This window comes from Thalassophryne amazonica, chromosome 16 (genome assembly GCF_902500255.1).
Source record: "Thalassophryne amazonica chromosome 16, fThaAma1.1, whole genome shotgun sequence".
Taxonomy (NCBI): domain Eukaryota; kingdom Metazoa; phylum Chordata; class Actinopteri; order Batrachoidiformes; family Batrachoididae; genus Thalassophryne; species Thalassophryne amazonica.
This window is the reverse complement of record NC_047118.1, coordinates 40,341,010-40,362,236: the sequence shown is the minus strand read 5'-3', so window position 1 is coordinate 40,362,236 and position 21,227 is coordinate 40,341,010. Positions and strand designations below refer to the sequence as shown.

The following is a 21,227-nucleotide window of genomic DNA, read 5'->3' as shown; positions in this document are numbered from 1 at the left end:
TGAGCGGAGGACGACGAGGTGGGGAATGAAGATGAATGTCGACCTCCAAACCGTTCTCTCCCACAGACCGCTGTGAACGGAGAGGAGTTCTGACTGGGGGATGGACGGACACTTTTTCTCCGATCAGGATCACCTGCTCCGGTTTGTCAAGAGGCTCAAGGAGGTTTTTGACGTGTGCGACAAGGATGCTGACGGCTACGTCTGCGTGGAGCACCTGGTCGATCTCGGGCTCCAGTTCGGTCAAGGAGACGAGGTGAGATCCTATATGGGGAGGACATAGTATAAAAAATAGGGGGGGGGGGGGGGGGGGGGGAAACAAAACAGTAACCTTAAGAGAACGATTAATATTCGAGGAAAGACGAAGAAGTCGTGCGTCATCAGACAGGTGTATTTGTCAGAACGGCCTCCAGACTCGTTAAACACAACAAGAAACCGAGTTTTTTGAAGATATAATCACATTCACTCAATCAGTGTGTGTTGATCTGTAGAAAAAGCCAACAACTGTTTTTTTTTTTTGTTTGTTTTTTTTGATTGATTTATTGGTTGATTAACTATCGTCATTTATCAAGTGCTAAAAAGCAAAACATTCAACGTTCCAGTTGATAAAATGACAGGATTTGGCGGTTTTCTGCGTTTTATATAAGTGTAAGAATGTAAATATATTAATAAATGATTGATAAATAATTATGCCTAGGCAGAACATAATGATCGAGCAAGAAATGTTTGATAAAAATCCAAATAGTTGCTGGCTTTTTTCAGTTTTTTATTAATTATTATTATAAACTTCTTGCTATAATATTTATAACTTTTTTTTTTCAGTAAGGGAAATATTCATGATTTTTAAAAGATTTAATTGCAGTTTTACAAAAACAGGAATACCACTAAATCCTGACCTTTGATCATCTTGAGTCAAATAATAATCAATAATAAAGGGGAACAATCCTATTGACGCACCTTTAATTTTATTTCCTCACTGATGCAGCAAACTGTCTCGTTTGTGGTGATCCGTGGTGCTGTCAATGGTGCTGAAAACGCTGCAGACACGAAGCAGCACATAATGATCGAGCAAGTCCTGATTTATTATGTCCAGGGATTTTCACTGTGTCTGATAACTGTCATCAAGCTGAGCAAATTTCATTAAAGTGGTGGTGGTGATGAGGGCTGGGCCAGAAATAGCCCATAATGCAGCATATACTAGAAGGATAAAGCCAAGTTTGGTCAAGGGACTGATTTGCAGCATAATTCATATTCGGATCATTGCCATTAGTAGCTAAGTCCCTTCAGCCTGCTCCCTTGTTTGCACTCGGGGGTCGCGACAGCAAATCCAAGGTGGATCTGCATGTTGAATGGCACAGGTTTTAACACCGGATGCCCTTCCCTGACGCACTTCACATTACATGGAGAAATGTGGCAGGGGTGGGATTTGAACCCGGAACCTTCTGACTGAAACCAATTAACCACTTGGCCACCACCCCCTATTTCCGTATCATTGCCATTATTTTATTTATTATTGGCTATTTGGATTAGGGCTGTACTCAGTACATGTACCAATATGTCCCTTTCCTTGCAAAAATATATAAAATAAGTTCAATACAAAAAAATGCTTGGAAAAGGTATATTTTAAATCCACCCTGCACTGTAGACAGACAGACAGACCCACCCAGTGGCTGTTTTAATAAGTGCTGCTGTCTTGACCCCAAGTAATAATTATGAATGACAGAACTCCCAAAATGAGACCTGTATCAGTATCATTCAGTTGTCAGTGTCAGTGTTTTCCTCACATCCATAGTACACAGACTATGACCTGCAGAGAGGAGAACAAAATCCAGCTACTCCTAGAAGGCTGATATCTTAAAACTACCTTCATTGTTGGAGTGGATTTTCCATTAAGCTGTCATGGCGGCTGATCACCCAGAACATAAGACTAAAATAACCTCAGTCCTACTAAGAGGAAGCTTCTTCTTTCTGGTCCTCCTCTTGTCTCCTGACTCCTCGCCTCTGTGTTCTCTGTCACCATGGTGATGTGAGCCTCACAGGAGCGTGTGAGCGGATTGGCCACTTATTGAGTCACGAGGATATACTTAAGAGGCACACACACTGCTAAAACAGCCTATGAGATGATACTTATTTACATGGAGTCCCGCTGGAAGATATGTTGATGCTGTCAGTGAGATCAGGTTCTGTGCAGTCTGTACTACAGGCAAAGTAAAACCTGCATCCATCTGTGCAGGAACAAATAAACACCAATATGGATTTTCTCTACGAACTACAATTATCAACAAGAGTGGCACTTGTTAGAATACATCCCCTTACCAAGAGTTAAAAAAAAAAGGTCATTTTTGGGTGTCATTGTCTAAAATCATCTTAAACAAAGATAACGACAGTAACTACTCATTTACTCCAGTTTATGTGCAAATATATTGAGTTACTGACCTGAATCACCTATGACTTTTCTCTGTTATAGGAGGAGAAAATGAACTGCTGCAACATCATCAAAATTTGATTGGCTCTTCTCTTATAATGAATATTCCCACAAATTTCAATGAAATCAGTTTACAAGATCAGTTTTGTAACCCATGAAAATCAAAGCACACTTTGTGTGTTGGTGATATTTTATTTATCTATTTCACAATAAAGTCACAGTATATATGATCCCAATTGAAATTAAGAGAAAATGCAAGTGAGCCCGCATGCAAAAACACAGCTTTCTTACACCCCAAATGATGCCACTTTTAGGAGTTTAACTTTTAAAGTCTTTCACTGTAATTTCATAATCGAATTGCAGAAGAATTGTTTGATGGGTTGGTGGCTTTATTGCCTTTTTAATATTAGTTTTTCACATTCACACCTTGTTGGAAAAGTTCTTGTGCCTTGTTATTTTTCATTATTATCATGATGAGAGAATGTGGAGTTTTCTTTGAATTGATATTATATATGCTGAATATGTATTGTGCTAACTTTTCATTTAAGTGTGAACACTTAATGCTGTGGGTCTTCATTTGAAAAGACAAAAGACAGCTCTCCCCTCAGGGAATAAGATAGTGAAGGTCACTCTTCCCCCATTTGAGAAAAATATGTTTGTTTTGACCAACTTTGGGTTAGATAAGTCTGGCACCTGTATTGGTGACGTGGGGGAGTTATGACTGGTGAAACTGTTGCTAGGTAATATATGATACAGGCTGTATGCTGTCTGAGGTTTTGCTAATGTGCTTCAATAATGGCACTCCCGCCGTAATAATTGGACTGCATTATATAGCGCTTTTCCATCTGCATCAGAGGCTCACATTTACCCCAATGTCAGGCTGCTGCCATACAAGGCAACCACTACACACCAGGAGCAACTAGGGAATTAAGGACCTTGCCCAAGGGCCCTTAGTGATTTTCCTGGTCAGGCTGGGATTTGAACCGAGGATCCTCTGGTCTCAAGCCCAATGCTTAACCACTAGACCATCACCATCCCTAATAAAGACTTCAAATTCAAGCAAGACATCTGTCTTCCTCTTCCTTTGGCCGCAAGTCAGTGTTATTATTATTTTTTTTCTTACAACACCTTTAGTCAATTTAAAAGGATCCAGTTCACCTAATGGGCATGCCTTTGGGTTGGGGGGGGGGGTGGACCAACCCAACCTGGGACCTTCTAGCTGTGAGGTAATAGTGCTAACCTCTAAGTCACCGTGCTGCCCTTACTATAATTGGTTTTTGCATCGGTCACATAGGCAGACCACCTAACTTCTTTGTGCGTTGTGTAGGAGGGTACTCTGAAATTACCAAACAATTTTAAATATATTTTCAATTATTCTCTAAGTGTTGAAAATAAGTATTTTGTTTAACATTAAAGGAATGTAAGGTGTATATTGGTAGTATTCCTGGAAAGCAAAGAAGAAACCAAGTAAATAGTTGTTTTTTAAAATTATTGTTGGTGAACACGAGGTAAAACCATCTTTCAAATGTGGAAGCGTATTGCTCAGACACAGAATGTGTTGGCAGAGGAGCAGAATCACACAGACATAATGGCATATCATTCTATAATGTGCTGCAGCTTTAGCTGTGACTGAGCTGAGCTGCAAATAAGCTGGAGTCCTCATAAATTTAATTATTGTTACATAACGTCTTACAGACGCAGTTTGAAAAGGCTTAGGCTTGTAAGTACAGTCCCTTAACTGTAAGTTTACAACCTTTCTGACATTAAGTACTCAGTACGCAAAAAAAGACAATAAATATAAATTGCATACTTTATCATCTTATCAGTTTGCCCATTCATCAAGCACAATGTGTTATTGCCATATTGAGGAGCATGCTGGAATGATTGACAGTGATGGTTGTGTCCACTGGCTGGTTTCAGAGCGATAACTCAGGTATAATACAACTGTTTTTATTGACATACTGTAAACGTCTGTTTATGACAACAGGAGACTGTAACTTCACAAGTATACAGTGGTATAAAAAAAGGAAAAATGCAAATTGGAATTGCTGGAATACAGCAACAAATGAGCAGAAAAAAGTCATGAATATCAACCTGTACACCCAAGCAGAAAGTCCTTGGTTCGAGTTGATGCAAACACCACACAGAACCGAATGTTGCCTGAGCAGACCTTTCATTTTTCATGGTAGCTGATGAACCTGATCTAAGTAATCAAGAAACATGCTGGAATGAGTAGTAGCTCAGGTCATCATTGAACAGGATTCTGCTCAAATTGCACTTATGTCCACGTCGCCCCTTTCTGTGTCTTTCAGGTGAAGAAGTTGTCCACGTACCTGGATCCTAACGGTCATGGGAAGATCAGCTTCAAGACTTTTGTCATGGAGTAATTGCTGTCAAAGGTACAAAATGTACATCTGAGTGAAGGCCTGAAGGCACTGGGGAGGCTTTAGTATTTTTAAGTGTTGTCCATTTTCCTTGTTTCAGGAGGAAGGTCATTAAAGACAGTTTTACTATGTAGTAGCACATTAAGGTTTCCACATAGATTTTTCATTTGGATTTGTGCTGGACTTGCAACATTTATTTTGGAACAAAGTTTGGAATGACCTGATACTGCTTAAAGTGAATTGTCTGCTTAAAGGCTGCACCTGGATTTATGGCCCTGCAGCATTTCCTTCCCCAGTTATCTGAAATTTACAAAAATATAAGAATATATTGCATATATTAAATAACACTGTCAGAATGGTGGCCTCTCCTGGGTGTACCCTGCCTCTCTAAGCGGGTATAGAAAATAATGAATAAAATAATATAATATATCTCTCTGGCTTTTGCATCGAACGATGACGGTCTCAGTTGTGAGCGGGTCTTGCGCTACACCTCCTCTCATGGCTCACACGACCATTGTTGGCTTTGCACGGTCGGACACAATAGCGGCATGGGTAGCTGTCGGCTGTAGCAGGGACAGGGTCATACCGGCATCTCTCTTCTCAGCCTGCTATCAAGTCTTGGTCTTACCTGGCAGCACCTTTATGGATGGCTGATTTCCATGGGCTTCGGTCTGATGCGAGGGTCTCCCATGAAGCTGGGTCAATTGCATAGTCTTTCATGGTCGACTTGCAGACATACTTGTATATAATAATATAATATAATATATGGCTGTGATGCTATGCGCGTTCTGATTGGCTGATTTCCAGTCTGATATTTTTCCATATCAGACTGGTTAACCTGACAGTCGGTCTGGAACACGTATCACGTTCGTTACAAATCAGAAAGTTAAAAACATGATTAGAAAAAACCAAGTCGGACATGAACATACTCCATAAATATCTTAACAGCATTGGAAAAAACACAGGTTTTAAGCTTACCAGCTAACGATTGGACCACCTGTTAGCAAGTTCTTCACGGAGGTGAAGAAAGTGAACAGGTCTGACTATGAGCCCAAAATAGTTAGCAGATTTCAAATTCGGGTGATACCTTAAATTTGCATGTTTATATATGTATAATAGCCATATAATAAATGAGTTATTAACCTCGCTTGCTCAGTTAATAATCCTTTAATATCCATTCACTCATTTTCTGTCACTTATCTGGATCCAGGTTGTGGTGGCAGCTGACCAAGGAGCTCATCCCACACTTCCCTAACCTTGGCCAAGTCTTGTAACTCTTCCCGGGGAATCCCGAGACCTTCCATTATAATATAATATAATATAATATAATATAATATATAGTGTATAAGGGGTGCTGTTTTAGGTTAGTGGAGAAAGGTCAAAGGATTACCTCTCATTTATTCTTGCCTGTGTGTCAAATGGTCTTTGTGGAGAACACTGAACCCTGCATTGCACTCGGTGAAACACACAGTGCAGAGAAGCTCTTGGAATTGGTATATTAATGTCATGGTGCAGTGCTTTGGATAAAAGTGTCTGCCAGTTGCATTTGTGATCATAAAATTTCTTTTCTCCTCCTAGGTTGTGATGAAATTCTGAAGATGGCTCTGGTTCCTCGCACCCTCACCTCCAACCAGCCAACTGTCACTGACAATGGATACATTTACCAGGTCAGACCATTGCACTCTGATTGACAAGCAGCAGAGTGGGTGACTAGATCGATGATGCTAAATTGCGCGTGTCAATCTACCATACGTGTGAATGGTTGTGTAACTCTGTTGTGATGGATGGACAACCTGTCAGGCCATACGTCACCTCTCATCCAGTGTGAGCTGGGATACACTCCAGTTGCCCATAGCAACCTTCAACAGGATCAGCAAGTATAGATTAGATTATAGATTATAGTGTGAAAGTGACTTTAGTAAACAATGAAGGGACCTTTTTAAAATAACATCAGTCCTTAAAAAATTTTATGGGAGGCTGGAAAAAACCTTTAGTGCTCATAAGCTGTGATGCATATTGTTATTGGCGTCAAATAGGAGCAAACGTGAGGCGTCTGTGCTCCAAAAAGACACCTTTGTTTTATACAGGATATTTTTTTCTGTTTGCAATTTCTTTGGTGTAATTGCATCATCTAATGATGAATTTCAAAATGCAGTGCTATGAAAAACTCTTAGCACACAAGTGTTTCTATATAATTGTGACTTTTAATGTTTTTTTTAATTAATGTTAATAAAATATATTTCCAGATGTTTTAAAAATGTCACACGGTTTTGTTGATTTAAAACAAACAAACAAAAAACTAGGTTCTAGAAACCATGGACATAAAGACAGTAATTCAGTTGAGTTTCAGTTTATTTCATTTATATAGTACCAAATCACAACAACTCTTCTCAAGAAGCTTCACACGATAAGGTGTAACCTTACCAATCCCCCCCCCCCCCCCCCGCCCCCCAGAGCAAGCACACAAGTAATGGCTCTGGAAATCTGATATATGCTCACAATGACCTTGACCTTCACCCAAATTATTCACCTCTGGCTGGCCTTGCCATGGAATTCCCCTAGGCCCTAGGTGTGTGCCACATTTAGTCCAAGTAAGGTTGAAAATCAAATTCCTTGAAATTGACCTTTGACAAAATTAATATTTTAACTGAAAGTTTTGGGTCAATCTTCATTAACAGGCCAAGTTTGAAATTACCAAAGGATCGTTGACCTTTCACCCTGAAATTTTGACTTTTTACTCTAATTACCTCAACTCCAATGACTGACTGTTGGCAAACTTGATGCCACTTAGGCAATTTACGGGGACCCTAAATGGCCACTTAGGCATTTAGGGGGAATCATAATTGTGACCTTTGACCCCAAAAACATTGACATTTGCCAAAACAAACCATTTAAGTGTAATTCTGGAGTTGACTGTCACCAAGTGCTGCCTTGAAAAAGTGGCATTGATTCAGATTACTGTAGATTGCTGTAGAATACTTTGTAGATTTCCAGTCCAACCCATGATTCCACATAGACAGTAAACACAGGATACGAGTCAGTGAATGATGGACTGATTAACATTAACATTCACTTGCATTAATAGAATCAGTTGAGGAGATTACAAACGCCATAGACCACAAATTACATTCAGTTGGAATATTTATAGACCTTAAAAAGGCTTTTGATACAATCAATCATGACATATTAATCAATAAACTTGAACAGTATGGGATCAGGGGGTTGGTGTTGCACTTGGTGAGAAGCTACTTAAGTAACAGAAAACAGTTTGTGAAGTTGGGGGAATACATCATCATGCTTGGACATTGCTTGTGGCATCCCACAGGGGTCAGTATTGGGTCCAAAACTATTTCTAATTTATATAAATGATATTGTCAGTGTTTCCAAAATATTAAAATTAGTATTATTTGCAGATGACACGAGCGTTTTTTGTTCAGGGGGATATGCAGGAGTTACTGAGGAGGATCAGTATAGAAATGGGAAAATTGAAAATATGGTTTGACAGAAACAAATTATCATTAAACTTAAGTAAAACAAAATACATGTTATTTGGCTATTGTAATACAGACATACAGGTTCAGTTACATGTCGAGAAGGTAGATATTGAAAGGGTACATGAAAATAAGTTTCTGGGGGTGATAATAGATGATAAGATAAACTGGAAGACTCATATAAAACATATACAAAGTAAACTGTCAAGAAGCATTTCAGTTCTAAACAAAGCGAAACATATTCTGGACCGCAACTCACTCCGCAATCTTTACTGCTCACTGGTTTTACCATATTTACAGTACTGTGCAGAGGTATGTGTTGTGTGGGCCGCTGAAGAGGTGGTACTGCTGGCCCACCACCACCAGAGGGCGCCCTGCCTGGAGTGCGGGCTCCAGGCACCAGAGGGCGCTGCCGCCTCACAGGAGCAGCCAGGGTGACAGCTGTCACCCATCACCTGAGACAGCTGACAGCAATCATCAGAGGGGTATATCAGCAGGACGGCATCCCCACCTCATTGCCGAGATATCGTTTCTACCGAGGAGGTAACGTATCCAGCCGACTATATCACCTTTGAATACTTTTTGCCTTTATACAGAGAGAGAGAAGAGCAGCAGGAGACAGTATTGGATAAGTACTCACACTCCTGCACTTCAGTGTTTACTTGACGAGAGGGGGAGGTGGTGTTACCACCGTCCGTGTTGCTGGGTGCAGCGCACCCACCTCTGACTGTTTTTGTTCCTTGCCAGCAGTACCAGATCCGACAAGCGGAGGCAGTGGTCACCTGGGAGTTCGGGACTTGGCGGCTCCAGTATTCCCGGGGTTCGGTGGCGGTGGAAATCGAGTGGTTCCGGTTCGACTTGGACAGACGTCTCCTACCTTCGAGCCTGCCCACACGACACCATTGGAATTCGGCTTATTCACGAAATTATCTGTTGTGTTTGTTGTGCGAGTTTCACAACAGTAAAGCTTTGTTATTTGACTTACTCCATTGTCCGTTCATTTGCGCCCCCTGTTGTGGGTCCGTGTTCCTACACTTTCACAACAGTATGGGGTAATACTTATAAAGGTACAACACAGTCACTATCAGTAATGCAGAAAAGAGCTATAAGAATCATTCATAATACTGGCTATAGAGATCATACAAATCCACTATTTTTACAATCCCAAATCTTAAAATTCACAGACTTGGTTCATTTTCAAACTACAAATCGTGTATAAAGCAATAAACAATTTACTTCCAGCAAATATTAAAAATATGTTTTTTTAACAGATCAGGGGATTGCAATCTGAGGGGGAAATTTAATTTAAAACATCAGTGGGAACGAACAACATTAAAAGGTTTCTGTATTTCTGTCTGTGGGGTGAGGATGTGGAACAGATTGGGAGTGGGGCTCAAGCAATGTCCAAGCATGAACCAGTTCAAACAGCGGTACAAAAATATGTTTTTTCTAGGTATAGGGAGGAGGAAGGGTAATGAGGGTTAGGGTGTTTTTGTTTTTTGCTTCGGCTTGTAAATATGTAGTATTTTGTATGTAAGCAGGTATGTGTAGGTGTATATTTATGTTTGTGTGTGTGTGTGTATATATATATATATATATATATATATGTAGGAATCTATGTGTATATGTGACAAAGGGTATTATTGGTTGTGGGGAAGAAGGGGTAGGGATAAATAAGCTGATGCTTCACCCTACCCCTTTTCGGACATGTTGGGTACACATTAGGAACTTTTTTTGTTGTTGTTTTCACTGATCTATCTTGTATTTGTTGTTGTAGGAAATGTTCAGAATAAACAGTTTTCACTTCACTTCACAACATGATGTTCTTACAAAACCCATGGGAAAGTTAATTCAAAATACTTTTGTTTTCACAATAAAGGGTTGTCACACAAGACATAATTTATTTTCCCTTTAATGCTTAGCACTCTTTATTCTAAGTTATTTGGTATTTTAGAGGTTTCCACTGCGGCATTTTTCTGGTTGTGCCTCAGATTTTTTCTCAGACACAGCCTATAATAAATTAAACGCCTGCTTGTTGCAATGCATGACTGCTGATGTTGTGGCTGAAGATCAGACTAACTGAATAGTTGCCTAGTAACAAGAGGGGGATGGAGAGATGGAAAGAAGTGTGGCTTTGCCCCAGCAACTGTTTCCAGTGCTAAACCCTCAGTGTGTTTTCAGGCCAGTTTGAAAGGACTGCAGCAATCTGTGTCACACGTGCATGAAATCTGTGTGCTGGAATTACGGTAATGCAATTTAACTCCAAGCTTCAAGAAAACAGAAGATGTCAGTGCTAAGTCCAGCAAAAAGGCTATTGCATGTGGACAAGATGCAGACATAGTAAGCGATAAGCAGGTGAATGGAGAAGAGATATGTGACATGCATGATTGGCAACATGCATTTCTGGGGCAGACTGAGTGAAAATGATGTGACTGGGGGACCCTTAATTGGAATAAGCATTACAGAAAATGAATGAATGACTGAATTGGCCCTTGGTTCAGAACAGGTTTAGAAGCTGGTGGATCTAGGACCATGTTGCACTCTTTCTGCCTGATCCAGGATGCAGGTGTCTTAGTGGTGAGGACCCCATTAACTGGTTAAGGCCAATGGGATGACAACATATTACCTGGTTGCGACAGATAGATGGTTACATTCAGGAAGTGGGGATGGAACCATTGTCTGCCTTGGTGGATTCCAACTGGCACCTAGGGTGGTTCTGTAGTGTGTTGGATCTTGCGACACATGGCACCAGCACATCTTTCCAGATCTGACTTGACTTTAAGCGTTGGGTGCAAATATTCCCGTATACCCATATACCCATCTGCATGGACAGAGACAGAAAAGTCTGGTAATGCATTACTGGAAAAAAATCAACAGCAGAGTCTTGAGTTTGGCTTTCTTGACAAACTTTTATTTGTGCATGTAGAACGGTGAGGCCAAGCTCATCCCTCCTGTTATCATGTGCACACGATCGTGCCCAGAATGTAACACTGAGGATTGTGGTGCCAAGGGGGAGAGTGACATGGACAGCAGTGCTGGAAACACCAACAACTCAACAAAACAACACAGGTCAGTCATTAGAAAATGTCTAAGAATGATTTCTTCTTGACGGCTGTTTAACCTGTGAATGAAGCAATTTTTCTACACCCATTTTCTCCACGAACTTAATACATTGAGTCCACTGATTTGTCTATTTACCACCAACCAGCTTTTCTTTTTAAAGTACCTAAATTTATCTATCCTGTCTACCAGTTGTACTCAGGAATTTAACTTATTTGCAAGGCAAAAAAGTAGTTTTCAGGCAAGTCAGTGATTTAGTTTGTCTAGAATAGCATACTGGCTGAGCAGACGATGACTGGACTCACCAACAGAAAGGACATACACCAGTCTCCCATGAGTTGTATGTAGGTTGACAGACAGACCAGGTAATGGAGATGATGAATTCAGGAGGTGATCAGGGAGATGAATGCCAGGAGACGAGAGCATACTTGATAGAAAGACCCAGTGAAAGTTGCAGCCATGAACCCTTGACCAGCTGCAGAGTGACAGAGAATAGTGTGCATGGACACACTGTGACAAAACTAATTGCCAACGCTTACTCAAAACATCCAGCCATAATCTGATAACCTGCAGTAATGGGGGGTGATGAGGAAAATGGGGAACAGGTGAGTGAGTTAATGGAATGTGATGCAGGTGTGTAGACAGAGAAATAGAGAAGAAAACACCAAAACTTCAATAAAAACACCAGAGTGAGACAGACACAATGTGAAAAACATACAGGAATAACAGTGATGGACCAGCCACCGCCACCCCCACCACCACCCATGTAAAAGCAGTCTAAAGACCAAAACTCCATAAGACCTCCAATAACAGACCGATTAACTTTGATGTTAGTTTTAGAAATATTGCACATTTAATACTTCCAGACAAATAAAACCACAATAAGAGCACTGACAGATTTTATTTTCTGAAATCAGAGCCGATCCTTGGCTTCTTCCTCCTTATCATTTGAATCAGCTGATATTGTACTTCGTGCTGCTTTCACTCTCCAGCCACCTGATTGGTTCAGCAGCTGCCTCTGTCATCTCGGGAGAGGAGCAATTTGAGGACTATGGAGAGGGGCTGGATGTGGATTTCACTCCTAGCAGCCCTTGCCCTGAAGATGATACTCGAACAAATGGCTTCTCAGATCTGGGATCCTCGCTTCCCTCCAGGTTAGCGATTAGACTCGATGCACACGCAAACTCTGAATTGCATGTTGAGGATATGTTTTAATAGTAATACTAACTTCTAAGGATTCTAGAATGAGTGAGAGTGACTTCTAAGGATGCATGAGTGTTCATACACTCACTGGCCACTTTCTTAAGTAGACCTTGCTACTAACAGGCTAGACAGACTCCTTTTTCCCTCAGAACTGCCCGAATTGCTTTAAATCTACATGGTACATATTCAAGCAGGTGCTGGTAACATTCTTCAGGAATCTTGGTCCATATTGGCATGATTGCATGAAACATTATCACACCACTAACCAAGTGACTTGTTGATGGACTCTGGAATGGCTTTCCCAAAGCTCCAACCTCAATCCTATTGAAAATTTGTGGGCTATGCTGAAAAGCCAGGATTTTGAGAGGAAACAACCCATTTAAATGAACTCTTCTGCCAAGAAGAGTGCTCAAATATTCAGCCAGAAGTATGGCAGAAGCTTGTTGATAGAAGCTTGTTGGCTACCAAAAGCATCTGGTTGAAGTGTAGCTTGTTAAGGGACATTTAACCAAATATTAGTGGGGGTGTATGTATATAATTGAGCCTGTATGTATAATTTTGACCCTGTGTGGATGAGAGGAGATCCAAAATCATTTCAAACTTGTGCACCTATTCTTATTCTTTAAAGTCATGAATGCTGTATGCTATATAATCATTCCACCCTGACAAAAGAAAAGTTCAAGGTCATCATTAATCAGGACATCATTCGTGCTCATGACACGCCGATGTAAACGTTCGACCACAACTGTAGATGACATCTTCATAAAATTTCAGCTGAATAATGCTTCCGAACACATATCAAAAAATATACCCTTGGTGTCTTCTTGGACCCCAGGTGTACAGATTGGGGTTAAATGCATTGAGTTTCCAATTTGTGATTGGCTGATTCGATAGTTTTTTGAATGAGGAGTTGAACAGGTGTACCTAATGAAGTGGCCTGTGAGTGTGTCTGCATTGATGCCAAGCAGATTTGTCAGTGATGCTTGGTGTGAATACAGCTATAGTCGTTTGTGCAATAAGTGCTGCACAGAGACAGATGTATTGAAGTATTGTTTGGAATTGCAGTGGGGGACAGACACCTCAGAAGATGCGGCAGCTGTACAACAGTGAACTGTTGGACATCTACTGTTCTCAATGCTGCAAGAAAGTTAACCTGCTCAATGACCTAGAGGCTCGACTGCGAAACCTGAAAGCCAACAGGTACAGAGGATGGCAAAAACTCAAAACAAACAAAAATAACAGCAATGAATCAAACACTCACTGATGCGGTCGAGTTGCTCCGACCTTTGGATGGAAAATGACATTTAAAAAGTCATCTTTATTAGATCAGTGCTTTCTCTCTGCACTCACATACTTTTTTGCTTATTCTGTTCTGACCAATGTTATAAGTATAATGATTTATATAAATAACTCATTATGTGTGCATGCGTTTCAGCCCCAACAAAAAGATTTCCAGCACGGCGTTTGGACGGTGAGTGCCCCGAGTGTCCTGCTACCCGTCACTCAGATGCCCGATCACTTCATGGCATTCACCACATCACTAACAGAAACAGAATTTATTATAAACTATCTGAGTTACCCGTTTTACGCACGGGTAATAGAGATGAATTTTAGCTATGTTATTGTATATTTCATGTCACTTTAGTTAAGGTGTAGTAAGTTGCATTACATTGTGTGTATGTTATCGTCATTAATTTTCATAGAGCAATTTGTGACATTCATGAGACTGAAGTGAATGATGATAAAAAGGTGATAACATGTAATATCACTGCAATGCTCTGGCATGCTGTAAACAGTAGGTACATTTTAATTGGAAAAAACCCACCCTTTAACAGGCACACGCTGGCCTGATCAGATTGTAATTAAAGTGCACCCTAGCCAGCTGCTATTACTATGTAGTACGTAGTAAATAAAGTGTGATGCTTGCTACTTGACCTGAGTACCACGTGAACTGCAAAAATAAGGGCTCCACTGAGCGGGTTGTGATTTAATATATAAGTCTGATCGTGTGTGTGTGTATGTTGGCTGCGGAAGTAACCTGTGATGGAGTGTAGTCTCAATCAAGAGAGAGTTGTGAACTCTCATCCGCTGTAAGCTACAGTATTTAGGTAGATGCACCAGCATGAAATGGGCTTCAGGGTGTGGCAATCCCTCAGAAGGCCTTTATGATGTCATAATGCAAACTAAAATTACAATTAAGGAAATATTTTGAAGCAGATCCAGTTTGCCACCACAATTTGTTTTATATTTCACTGTCCAGAAGAGCTTTTCTTCATAAAATTTAATCAATATCAGTCCTCTGTTGTTGTAGATAACTTGTTGATATGCAGACAACAACCTTTGCCCATCCTCTGTCACTAGGTAATAACAATAGTAGTAATAATGTAGAATGTGAAATGATGAAGTGGTTTAGGATTTGATTTGATCTTATCCTCTCTCTCTTTGCATGCTGTTGGTGTTCTGTCCTTTGTCCTGCAGTCAGCTCTTCCAGGCCAACCACAGTGTGTTAGGCTCAAGTCAAGGCAGCAGCACTGAGGATCTGTTTGCAGACAGCATGGACTCCTGTGACCTTGACATCACAGAGAAAGTACAAAAATCTGCACATAAAAAGAGCATTATCCTATAGATCCCTCCATCATCTCCAGACTGCACTGAAAGTCTTTTGTGTTTCTTCAGGTCAGTTATCTGGAAAAAAAGGTGACAGAGTTGGAAAGTGACAGTTTGGCCAATGGTGACCTGAAGTCCAAACTCAAACATGCAAACACACAGCTTGTGCACAGGTAAGAAAACATGTTCGCTAGCCACACAGAGACGGTGATAGAGCCATCTGCACTCATAGCTAACCAGGTGATCTGCATGTCATCTCTGTGACAGGGTTCACGAGCTGGAAGAACAGGTGAAGGATGCAGAAACAAAGGCAGATCAGAGTCTGGAAGAGGAGTCGAAGAGACACAGAGAGGCTTACAGTAAGATGGAAAGAGACAGAAACACAGAGATAGATCTGCTGTGCAACAGGTAAACACCATCAGAAAATCAAAATATGGTGCACGCTCCAGTTATTGCTCACACAAAAGCCTTTGATATTTCTGGACAACTTAATTCTGTACGATGAAGCAAATATTTAATCATGTCCAAGCGATGGCACTTTGGGATAGTATCCGTCACGATGCTGCTCCTGTTTGTGTTGTTGAATTCAGGGTGCAGCAGCTGCAGGATGAGAATGATGAAATGAAATTAAATGTATGCAGACTGAAATCTCAGACAGAGAAACTGAATCAGGTGAGTGTAATTCAGTTCATGCAGTATCATTGGTTAAAAAAAATCCTCTACCTTTATTTGCTTCCCTTTTATTATTTGTATTTAGTTGTGATCCACAACTACATGGTTAGATAGATACTTAAGAAATATACAGTGATGTTTATTTGCTTTACTAATAGAAGCTTTAAAAGTTTATTATGTTTGTTCAGTGCATTAGGAGCATCAATTACATGTGACAGAAAAACGTCTGTGGTGTGTTGATGTTGGGTGTAACTGTTTAGAATGGTGTCATCTCGAAGATACTGATCTCACGCTGCAAACATGTCACTTCCACTGTTGTGAAGTTGAAGATTTTGCATGATGCTGTTGTACAAAAAGCACTGTTTGACAAGACAAATTTCATTTCTCTGTGCAGGAGAAGCAGAGGATGACAGACAAGCTGGAGGACACCAGTCTGAGGCTCAACGATGAGATGGACCTGTACAGGAAAATAATGGACAAACTCTGGCAAAATCGCCACGAATTTCAAAAAGAAAAGGAAGCAATGCAAGAGGTGGGAAATGCGCATTGTTGAATAGTTGTGGTGGGGTGGGGTGACAACACAACACGGTGACAACACAATTCTTCACCGTGACGGCTACAGATGGATGAATGGGTGGAGATGTGGTCGACTAAAATATGAGCCTGCAGCATTATGAGAGGATATATTAGAGTGGAGATATTTGCCATAGCACAGTAGCAGTGAACCACCATTCATTTATTTGTTTTATATAACAGCTAAAATCGATTCTCCTCATTTGATATTTTATTAATTTAGAAACAACAGAAAAGGGGCTTACATTTGGTGTTCCACTGGTGTTTTGATGTCAGCAGTCCAACATGAACTTTAAATTGGCATCCAAAATTGATCTCAGTCAACTTGGAAAAACAGTTAGATACAGTAGTTCAAAAAAACTGCAACAGTGTAGTCCGTGATGCCGTGCACTGACTTTGTGTACTTCCCCCCCCAAAAAAAAGAAAAAAAAAAAGTTTGTGTACTTCCTCAGTCCAGCGAAAAATCATATCAGGTTTTCATCCTAACAGCTCTTCATGCCTCCAGACAGGTTAAAGCATAGTGGATTTGTTTGTTTTTTGTGTGTTAGAAGAATTAGCAGCGTCAATTAGCTTCTTCAAATCGTCGTCCGCCAGCAAAACAAACTCCACCATGTGTAGCTAAACACCGCCCCCGGTGGTGTGAATGTGCGGTGGTCGGGCGTGCAATAGCACACGTCATATAACACCAAAATTGCACGCTAAAAAGAACTATTGCACGGTAAATGAAACACAACGGCAAATGGTATGAATAATCCATGTCACGTGACATACAACCCACCATTCAAATGACAAGGATCCAGTCAGCCGTTATATAAAATGTGCATTTAAGGGAACTGTGCAATAACTAATGGATGTAGATGTTTGTCTGTCTGTCTGTCTGTGTGGGTCTGTCTTTTATGTGTTTTTATTTCTCTTTTACCCTTCCTTTTAGAGTTCAATATCTTTGATATTCAGCATATATTTTTATATTTAATGTATATGTTCAGTATATATATTTTATCACTTTTTAATGCACTAAATAAGGTCATGCACTTTAAATTTCATTCTATTATTTGCAATGACAATAAATGATATTCTGTTCTGTTCTATTCTACGCAGTGTTTTACTGTTTAATTTAATCAATTCAACAGCTGATTGATGATCTTCGTCGAGAGTTGGACTATCTTCAGTTGTTTAAGCTGGAGATGGAGCATCCAGGAAAGGGCAGGGGGCTGTCAGAATACAATGCCAAGACCAGAGAGATCGAACTGGACCATGAAGTCAAGAGACTGAAACAGGTTTGGACACAGACAGACTCAAATGTGTTCTTCTCTTCTATCAGGTGAAAGTCCCCTCCAGCTAGACCAGATGTAGACATCTGACTTTCAGTGCTGAAGAGATGCTGGATTTATGTGCTAAGTGCACAAATAGTCCTGCCACTGTCAGAATGCAATGCACACAAACAAATTTGTCTCAGTCATGTTCATTCATACTGAGGCTAAAGAAAATATGTTTCAGAAATTTGCTCATTGGTGTCTAGGATCCAAACAATCTGACTGGATAAGTTAACACACTGCACCCCCCCCCCACTAAAACATCATGTAAAATAATTTTAACTTGTCACCACAAAAAACACATGACAACTGATGACCAAATAGCGCAAAATAATATTTGGAACAGAGTTGAAACTACTGGATTATTGGTTAGAACTGTTGGCTCACAGCAAGAAGGTCATGGGATCGATTCCCACCATTGACTTTTCTGTGTGGAGTTTGCATGTTCTCCCCATGTTTGCGTGGGTTCCCTCTGGGTGCTCCGGCTTCCAAACGCATGCAGGTTAGGTGGATTGGAAACTTTAAAATAATGCAATACTAAAATACCCTCTGCCGTATGAGCATTATGTTCTTTATAATTTGCATTTGTTTAATTGGTATCCCAGTGCAAAGTAATTATAAAGATCTTATTATAAAGATCTTATTGTCTTATTTACAATTTGTACATGTTCTATGTTGTGACGTGATAATTTCACAAGGACCACAATGGAAATAAGTGTTGCTGCTTTTTGTGTTATCCGGGTATCATTGATACATTCACCTCTGTATGTTTATATTGTTGTTGCAGAATAAACTCAGTCAATCAATCACAAACAGTATTTTATTTCCATTTTAATGGTGTCTGCACGATGGTGTGCGTGTGCGCATACATGCTTATGAAAAGAGCGGATGTTACCTTTGACCGCGTGTGATATGTGTGTGCACACCAGCGTCAGAGAGATGTCTTGTAATTCACTTCAGAGGTGTTACCAGGTTACAAAAACAGGGTTTCCAGCTTTATAACTGTTTATTTCTCGCTAGCTTTTGCATAATTTACCAGAAATGAAGCGGCTAGCAACTAGCTACACCAGGAAGTGACATCACCACGCTAACATCCATGAGATGTCTTGTAAATCACTCCAGAGGTGTCATAAGGTTACAAAAACAGGGTTTCCAGTTTTAGAAGTGTTTATTTCTCACTAGTTATATGAGAAAGGTGTTAGATTTAGCTAGAAATAAAGTGAAGTTAGCAGCTAGCAACACCAGGAAGTGACATCACTACTCTAACGGCTGTGAGATCGTACCATAAAAATAGGAACAGAATGTGACATTTTAATCTCTTAAAATACCTCTTAAAATAGGTCAGGGTTAGCCATCTTTGAACTTGTCCAAGATCTGTGTCCCAAGAATGTTCCCTGTGAATTTGACGACCCTGGCAGTAATAGGACTGGACCTATGCTGAGCACAGTCAGGCGGACAGATGGAAGGACAGACTGATAGACAGAGGGACACAAAGCCTTCGCAATACCCAATGGCCATATTTGATTGCCTCAGGTAAAAATGTGATCTAAATTCCAGTTCAGTGATTTCCTTCTGCAAAGAGTGAAACATGTGCCTTACATAGTTCATAATGCACGTAAACCCTATTTGCTGAAGACAGTATATTCCACCATTCTGCTATGAGTATCTGTTCAGTGATGTTGTTCCATGATGGAAAAAAGCAAACAACTCAGTGAAAAAGCTGGCACAGCTGCAAAGCTACAGAAGATTTTAAAAGGATTTTTTTTTTTTTTTCAGGAGAATTACAAGCTTCGAGATCAGAACGATGACCTGAATGCTCAGATTCTCAGTCTGAGTTTGTATGAGGCCAAGAATTTGTTTTCCTGTCATACCAAGGCCCAGTGCTTGGCAGCTGAGATTGACAACGCCTCCAGAGACGAGGTTAGTGCACGGTACTGCTGGATCAGAAGGTAACAGTGAAATCTACACAGCAGGTTTGACTATAATAACATTGTCCTGGTGAATTTTAGCTTATGTTAGCTTTTGATTGGCTAAGCACATTTTAATGAGCTAATCAGCTCTTGGCAGTGAGCGTAATCACCTTCTATCACCTTCTCTCGACCTTTGAACCAACCTGGTTGCACATGCGTATTTCCAGAGTGTGAAAAGGCTTATACATACAAATGCACAGATTTGCACAACATGAACAAATGATGATTTGATTTGAAGGAGGGATCCACCTTCACCTCTGGCTCAGGTGATCCCTCCGCCATCCCCAACGAACTGGATCCTCCGCTCATATTGCTCCCCAGACGCAACATAAGCATTTTGGCTGATTACTGTATATGCAACAATGTTTTACAATAGCTGCTGAGCCGCTGAAAATCATTTTCTCATGAACAGGCCATGAATTATTCTCCAAGCGGGCAGGGATGTCCTCCTGTTCGTCACTCGTTCGAGATAAGTTATCCAGCTGCATTCCTTCCACTTCTCCGTTTTTGCATGAAGTTTTAGCATGAAATCATTCTCATTAAAATGCAAAGGTCAGCACAAAACATTTGTAGTACAATACCGGGTTACATAACGATAAAGGTGTTACAGTCATGATCAGATAATGATAAAAGACATATACGTTTACATTTTATTTTAAAACAATTAATATTTTCCACAAGTTTAATGAAAATCTTTTATAAAACCCCCCAGAAATAAATATTGCTGTTGAAAGACCAAAGAATGGTTGACATCAAGTGAGCTCAATTTGAGTCTGGGAGCATGCAGCCCAGTCTCATGTTTTGTTTTTTTTTGTGCTACTGTCACGAAATGAAATTTTCGTGACAGGTTTTTTTTTTTTTAACTCACTATTCCTAACCCTACTCCTGAGCATGAGCTGGTACCACGTCCACAACACCACGGTGCCAGCTTACGTCGTGGATGGCAACCACTCAGCCAGACAACCAAGCCCATCTTCACCTCTCAAAAGTAACCATCTATGTATCTGCTGCAGCCAGGTGAAGCGTGGGTGTCCTCTTGGTCTTCAAATTAATTTACATCAGTTGGGCTTTTAGTTTAGTTTTATTCATGATCATGGAGCCTGTTGTTGAAATCACACTGAGGACAATTGCAAAACAACAACAAAACTCCATTTATGATGCATACATTATGTTTTAGGGCAGCACGGTGGATTAGTGGTTTGCACTGTTCCCTCACAGCAAGGAGGTAGTGTGTTTGATTCCCACCATGTTTATTTCTGTGTGGAGTTTGTGTGTTCTCCCCGTGGTTGCGTGGGTTTTCTCTGGATGCTCCGGCTCACATCCAAAACCATGTGTGTTATGTGAAATGGAAACTTGAAATTGACTGTAGGTGTGGGTGTGAATGTTTGTTTGTCCATATGTGACCCTGTGACAGACTGGCATCCTGTCCAGTGTGTAACCCGCCTCATGCCCTATGACTGCTGGAATAGGCTCCAGCCTCTCGTCATCCTTAAGTGGAGTCAGCGGGTATTGAAGATGGATGGATATTGTTT

The 21,227-nt window shown here is 40.5% G+C and overlaps 1 protein-coding gene across 1 annotated transcript in view; it reads left to right on the top strand.

Annotated features, from left to right (window-relative positions):
- Positions 1 to 21,227, top strand: part of rab11fip4a (RAB11 family interacting protein 4 (class II) a) — a 21,544-nt gene continuing 317 nt past the window's right edge. The window contains 15 exon segments of the mRNA XM_034189627.1: positions 1 to 253; positions 4,735 to 4,786; positions 4,789 to 4,821; positions 6,385 to 6,473; positions 11,224 to 11,366; positions 12,350 to 12,511; positions 13,626 to 13,760; positions 13,996 to 14,031; positions 15,039 to 15,147; positions 15,237 to 15,340; positions 15,435 to 15,575; positions 15,758 to 15,839; positions 16,234 to 16,371; positions 17,543 to 17,689; positions 19,502 to 19,645. Of these exon segments, the coding sequence (XP_034045518.1) occupies positions 101 to 253; positions 4,735 to 4,786; positions 4,789 to 4,821; positions 6,385 to 6,473; positions 11,224 to 11,366; positions 12,350 to 12,511; positions 13,626 to 13,760; positions 13,996 to 14,031; positions 15,039 to 15,147; positions 15,237 to 15,340; positions 15,435 to 15,575; positions 15,758 to 15,839; positions 16,234 to 16,371; positions 17,543 to 17,689; positions 19,502 to 19,645 (1,668 nt within the window). The 5' untranslated portion in view covers positions 1 to 100.